The 6747-nt window shown below is 52.8% G+C and overlaps 1 protein-coding gene across 5 annotated transcripts; it reads left to right on the forward strand.

Annotated features, from left to right (window-relative positions):
• The first annotated feature begins 1996 nt into the window (after window positions 1-1996).
• RPL29 (ribosomal protein L29) lies at window positions 1997-4400 on the forward strand. 5 transcript variants are annotated; one of them, XM_017547081.2, is made up of 4 exons: window positions 1997-2143; window positions 2555-2599; window positions 2912-2976; window positions 3891-4400. In XM_017547081.2, exons 2-4 carry the CDS (start codon window positions 2563-2565, stop codon window positions 4263-4265), a joined length of 477 nt encoding a protein of 158 aa, XP_017402570.1. In that variant the 5' UTR covers window positions 1997-2143; window positions 2555-2562; the 3' UTR covers window positions 4266-4400. The 5 variants fall into 5 exon arrangements, with proteins under 5 accessions (XP_017402570.1, XP_037594094.1, XP_017402684.1 ...); XM_037738166.1 differs by having other exon boundaries at window positions 2107-2143; window positions 2561-2599; XM_017547195.2 differs by lacking the exon at window positions 1997-2143 and adding an exon at window positions 2149-2231.
• Window positions 4401-6747: the final 2347 nt, after the last annotated feature.

Below are 6747 nucleotides of genomic sequence, written 5' to 3' on the forward strand. Positions count from 1 at the left end.
GCCTCTACCCTGCTGGCTTCTCTTTCTAAAGAGCATGGCAGTCAGACCTCCTCCCTGTCCCAACCTCCACAGCCACCTCTTCCATTTCCTGAGCTGAGGTCCTGGCTCACTGTCAGGCATCTCACCGTCCCCACCTCCTGTAGTCTGTGTCTCTGCCCACCAGGTTCTCCACCTGTGCTCAGCACCCCACAAGGACTTTGCTCCTGCAGAGACACTCTCCTCAGGCCTCAGCTATTTCTTTCTTGGCACAAGGTCATCCATCAGTGTATGCGCCTGCTTTTCATTCTCCCAGCTCACACCTGCCAGATCTCTCTCTCCCCTTTCTTAGGAATGCTTCAGTAAGGAGTCATCCACGTGTCCTGCCTCCACAACCTCCTTCCCCCTTCACTCCCCAAACTTCTGCAGTATGTATCTGTCACTCCATGCAATGGCTTGCAAGGAATATTCGCTTGGCATGTGTTTATTAAGCCCTTGCTCTATCCACATTGTGCTGAGTTAGGCAGTGGGAGAATGAAGGTGATTAAACCAGTCCCAAACTCAGGGCTCCTGTGATAATGGACACATACACCTGTAAGTAAACAATGTAATTAGAGTCTAGGAAAATTCTATAAAAAAAGCAAACCATGGCCAGGTACGGTAGCTCATGCCTGTAATCCCAGCACTTTGGGAGGCCAAGGCAGGCGGATCACGATGTCAGGAGATCGAGACCATCCTGGCCAATATGGTGAAAACCCATCTCTACTAAAATACAGAAAAATTAGCTGGGCGTGGTGGTGCACACCTGTAGTCCCAGCTACTCAGGACACTAAGGCAGAGGAATTGCCTGAACCTGGGCTGCAGAGGATGTTGTAAACCGAGATTGTGCCACTGTTCTACAGTCTGGGCAACAGAGCAAGACTTCATCTCAAAAAAAAAAAAAAAAAAAAAAAGCAAACCATGAGAGGACACAGAGTAACTGGGAGATAAGGCAGAGGTTCACTATTTTAGATAGTGCAGTCCAGGGAGGCCTCTGTAGGAAAGAGCGTTCCAAGTCCGGTCTACTCTTTCCTTGTCCACTCCTCTGCATTCCCACTGTCCCCTTAGGTCCAGGCAGCCTTCTCTCCTTCCTTCCCTCTGCTCCTACTCCACAAAAGAGTCAGGGGTGCTTTTTTTTTTTTTTTTTTTTTGGTGGAGTTTCACTCTTGTTGCCAGGCTGGAGTGCAACGGCTCTGCAATGGTGTGATCTCGGCTCACCACAACCTCCACCTCCCAGGTTGAAGCGATTTTCCTGCCTCAGCCTCCCTAGTAGCTGGGATTACAGGCATGCACCACCACAGGCATGCACCACCACAGGCATGCACCACCACTCCCAGCTAATTTTGTATTTTTAGTAGAGATGGGGTTTCTCCATGTTGGTCAGGCTAGTCTTGAACTCCTGACCTCAGGTGATCTGCCCCCCTTGGCCTCCCAAAGTGCTGGGACTACAGGCATGAGCTACCGCGCCCGACCAGGTCGGGTAGATCTCCTGGTTGGGTGCTTTTTAAGAACACAGATCTCCTGGCCGGGTGCGATGACTCATGCCTGTAATCCCAGCACTTTGGGGGGCCGAGGGGGGGCAGATCACCTGAGGTCGGGAGTTCGAGACCAGCATGGCAAACATGGTGAAACCCCGTCTCTACTAAAAATACAAAAATTAGCTGGGAGTGGTGGCTCACGCCTGTAATCCCAGCTACTCGGGAGGCTGAGGCAGGAGAATCCCTTGAACCCAGGAGGTGGAGGTTGCGGTGAGCCGAGATCGCGCCATTGCATTCCAGCCTGGGCGACAGAGTGAGGCTCCGTCTCAAAAATAAAAAATGAAAAAAGAGCACAGATCTCCTTGCCCAACATCTATCCCTCAAGGACTCCTTTCGCTTTCAGGATCCTGAATAGACTTAAGAGCCCGGTCCTGGAGAAACAGGCGAAGAAACAGCCTAAAGGGGGCGGAGCCAAGCTCGTAGCACCGCCTCCCGGTCTGGCTTGCGTTCTTCCGGGCTTCGGAACCTTTCTTCCCGGAGCCGGGGGAAGCATTTCCAGTAGTACTTTCCGGCGCTGTTGACCTATTTCCCGTGCTGCACCGCGGCTCCTTTCTCTTCCGGTCCTAGGCGCTTCGGGAACCGCGTCTTAGGTGAGTGTTGGCCGCGCGGTATCCGATGCCATCCGCGACTTACGGGCGGCCGCGGGGCGCAGGCTGCGGAGAGGACGGGTGACCAGCTGTGTGTCTGTGGGGAGCGAAAGCTGCGGGGTGGCAATGGTGTTTCTAGGTCCTAAAGAGTAGGATGGCAGGGAAAGCCACTTTATTGGGGAGCGCAACCTTCCGGGGGTAGGGGGTTGATTTCAGGGCGTCATTACCTGGGTTTGGGAGGTGAGAACTGGCGTTGGGTCGTGCAGAGCGAGTCGAGACTGGTGGAGCCTGCAGATCCAAAGCGTCTGTCTGCAGATTCATTCTGGCTTCTCGTCTCGCGTTCCACCAGATCAGGGGGCAGACGTGGCCCAGCCTGGGAAACCCCTCGCCCTGATCTCCACTCTTGTCTTCCAGGTGCAGACATGGCCAAGTCCAAGAACCACACAACACACAACCAGTGTAAGTTTTTCGAGCCCTGCCCACATCCCAGACCCTGGTAAGGACTGGTTCAGGCAAACTGGCATGGATGAAGGGGCACGTTTCTATTGTGGGCCTTAGGCTGATTAATTTCACCCAGTAATACCTTTAGGGTTATAGGTTTAGAGATCCACTTGACATACACAATGTTTTGCATTCAGTGGTAAGGGTTTCCCAGACCTCAGGCGTAGCTGCTGTAGGAAGCCTTGGTTCTCCCAGCCTTGCCAGCTGTGATGTTGGGTGGTTTTATTAGAGGAAAGTTCTTTGTGGCTTAATTTCCTTTCCCTCCTACAGCCCGAAAATGGCACAGAAATGGTATCAAGAAACCCCGATCACAAAGATACGAATCTCTTAAGGGGGTGAGTATGGACTGAATCACATGGACGTGTCTTTTCTTGATTCCAGGTGCCCAGTCAAGACCTTTCATGTAGTTTTTCTTTAGCTCAGCTTCTGCCTGAGCAGAGCCTAACTGGCCCATCCAAAGCCTGCAATTCCTTTTTCTACCCTACTGGCCCCATAATAAAGCTTTCCTTGGTCTTCCCCAGCCTGAAGTGTATCCTCTGGTCAGGGTGTAACCTGTCTCCTGAAGGCAGTTTGTTTGGCCATCTCCCTCACTCAGCAGTGGCACTTAGGGTAAGGTACAGAGTGGCCTTGTCTCAGTGTGTGCAGGACACCTTGCAATCTTTCCCTTCCCATACTGACTAGCCTTATGACCTTGATCTGACTCAGTGCTGGTCTTGGGGTCAGCTTCTCTTCCTGTGTCAGGGGGTTCTGAGGATTCGCTGAGAAGGATGGAGGGCCTAGGGGAGAGCTGAGCCTGTCCCCAGTCTGTTCCCTTTACTTTTGCTCTCCATTCTGTGGAGTGAATTACAAACTCTGAGCCTCAGTTTCCCCATATTCTGCCTCGGCTATGAGTCTGTTGGACCAGACTTGGTATTTACTTGACACCTTCTATAGAAGGGAGGGGTGTCCCTGAGGGGATGTCAGAGAAAAAAAGCTTGGTTGAACCCCTGCTGTAGGAAGTTGAAGTCCTGAAACGTTGGCAGAAAGGGCAGCAAAGCAGCTTTTTTTTTGTTCTGAGGTCTGCACAGCATTAGCCAGGTGGAGTATTGGCTCCTTGAGGTGGTGGTCCACCTTCTCTGGAAATAGTTTCAAGAGGTTGGGTATTGCCACATTTGAGGTTGACTTGATGCTGGGTACCCCTGTGGAGAGGGGCACCAGGGAAAGATTTGCAGACCCCCATGCTGCCACCTGTACCTTTCCTGCTTTTCAGGTGGACCCCAAGTTCCTGAGGAACATGCGCTTTGCCAAGAAGCACAACAAGAAGGGCCTAAAGAAGATGCAGGCCAACAATGCCAAGGCCATGAGTGCACGTGCCGAGGCCATCAAGGCTCTTGTAAAGCCCAAGGAGGTTAAGCCCAAGATCCCAAAGGGGGGTGTCAGCCGCAAGCTTGATCGACTTGCTTACATTGCCCACCCCAAGCTTGGGAAGCGTGCTCGTGCACGCATTGCCAAGGGGCTCAGGCTCTGTCGGCCAAAAGTCAAGGCCAAGTCCAAGGATCAAAACAAGGCCCAGGCTGCAGCTCCAGCTTCAGTTCCAGCTCAGGCTCCCAAAGGTGCCCAGGCCCCTACAAAGGCTTCAGAGTAGATATCTCTGGCTGCCAACGTGAGGACAGAAGGACTGGTGCGACCCCCCGGGGCTGCCATCTGCATGGGGCTGGGGTCCTCCTGTGCTATTTGTACAAATAAACATGAGGGAGGATTTGTTAGCCTCTGTCTATGATCCTGGGGCTGGGGTTGGTTGTTCCATCTGTTGGTGTGGGAGAAGACATTGGCTTTCTGTGGAGGGGGTGTGGGTGGGAGTCAGGAGATGGGGCTCTGAAGTGAAAGAGCGGACCTAATGAATGAGAAATGGTTGGGGGCTTGTGGGAAGTTTGGGCACATAGCTTGTTGAACTGGGTAAGCTGTCGAGCAAAGGGAGAAATCTTAAACATCCTCATGAGGTCTTGAAGCATACACCAAGGGAGGAGAACAGGCTTCACTGAGCAGCTCTGCACTCTGGTCCGAGGTGTCCCAGACTAAGCTCTTGGTGCACCCAGTCAGCATCCACTTCTCTGGGTTGTGTTAGTCCCCCAACAGCTAGGGACCCTGGAAGGCAGGCGTTGGTGGCAATTCCTTACTCCCATGACTGTTTCTGATCCTGTTGTGCCCCTGGGCCAGCTGCTTCACATGTAAATCTTTATCCTCAGCAGACTGAAGAGAGTAGTAAAGTAGTAGTGAGCATTTGTGGAGGCTTCCCGTAGAAGGCACCAGGTGGAGCACTGTTCCTGGCCGTACTTAATCCTCAAGGCCAGCCTTGGTCCAACCTTGGACACTTGTGGAAACTCAGAAAGGGGTGCTGTCGTGCTAGAGCAGCAGGTGCAGCCCATGGCATGTGATCCTCTACTTCTGAAGTAGATACGGTGTTTGTCTTTGTTTCACGGGGTGGGGGATGTGGGAGCAGAATACTGAAGATCATGCAGCTAGGAAGGGGTGGGGGTAGCATTTCTTCCTAGCCAGTCCATGTGGGGCCCTAGGAAGTTTGAGTTGTCCAACCAGGGCTGAGGCTCGCTAGCTCTTCACTGTAATCCTGGCAGTCTCTGGGTGGCCAACTGCCCCTTGCCAAGGCGTGTCAGGTGGAGGTGGGGATCGAAAGGGAGCAGAAGCGGGTTTTGTGTTCTGAAGGTGGTTTGGCCCGGACAGGCCACCAGGTTGGTTGACTTCCAAATGAAGTCTCTGTGCTGGTGTCGTGGACATGGGATGTGAAGGCTTTCCTTTCCCCACCATCCTGCCATGAAAAACTAGTGATCCCTTTACAGAGTTCCAGTCTGAGGGGGCGGCCAGGTCAGGGCTTCAGCTAGACTTAAGGTCACAGTCAGCTGCTGCTCTCAGCCTCCAGCTTGTACATGGAACTTGCCTTGTGCTCAGGAAGCTCAAACCCCCAGTTCTTGAGTCTCAACTCCTTCACCTCCAAGCTCAAGCTCTAGACTAGGGCAAACTATATTAGTAGAACCTGCTTTTTTTTTTGAGACAGTCTTTGTCAACTAGGCCGGAGTACAGTGGCGCAATCTCAGCTCACTGCAACCTCCACTCCCTGGGTTCAAGTGATTCTTCTGAATTAGCCTCCAGAGTAGCTGGGACTATAGGCACGTGCACATGCCACCATGCCCAGCTAATTTTTTTTTTTTTTTTTTTGGGTGTTTTCAGTAGAGACATGGCTTTGCCATGTTGCCCAGGTTGGTCTTGAACTCCTGAGCTCAGGCAATCCGCTCTCCTCAGCCGCCCAGTGTTAGGATTATAGGTGTGAGCCACCGTGCCTGGCCAGTGGACCCGGTTTCTACACCGCTAGTAGGACCTGGCATCCATCACAAGATGGCTGTGAGAGTTCAATGAAAAGTAAGGCAGTCTTAAGTCCTGGCTCCTGGTCAACTGGGAGCAGGAGTGATTGTTACTTCTATTAGTACTAAGCCTGCAGCCCAGAGGCAGGCTCTGGACTTCTGGCTACAGCTAGAAATTTTAAAAATCCAACCACCCTGCCCCATCCCTAACTCCCCTACTCCATGCTCAGGGAAGTCCTAACAGGATAGAGCAGATCGGCTAGAACAGGCTGTGCTCTTGGGGCCATAGTTTACTCTTGGTACTGCCTGGGGGCCTAGTAAGGCTGAGATGGAAGCCCTGTTTCTGGGCCTCTGCACACACAGATCCAGGGTGATAAGGATCCTAAGATGAACCAACTTAGTCTACCAGAGCCACTGCCTGTGTCCCCTGTTGCCAACACCGGGGTACACAGGGTTTGACAGGAGCCAGCAGTCACGGTTGGCCCTCTGCCTGCCCCTCATCAGGGGCCCAGCTGGTGCTATTCTGGTCCTGTGTTAGGACCCCAGATGTACCCCCAGGAAGGGAGTGGTTCCTGAGGAACTTGGTATCTCCCTTCAGTGAGAACGGAATCCCTGACAGGTCAGATCTAAATATGGTGGCCACTCAAAACAGGAACTGTGGGGGCTGGGCGCGGTGGCTCAAGCCTGTAATCCCAGCACTTTGGGAGGCCGAGGCGGGTGGATCACGAGGTCAAGAGATCGAGACCATCCTGG

Source organism: Cebus imitator, unplaced genomic scaffold (genome assembly GCF_001604975.1).
Source record: "Cebus imitator isolate Cc_AM_T3 unplaced genomic scaffold, Cebus_imitator-1.0 Scaffold0, whole genome shotgun sequence".
In the NCBI taxonomy this organism is placed as follows: Eukaryota; Metazoa; Chordata; class Mammalia; order Primates; family Cebidae; genus Cebus; species Cebus imitator.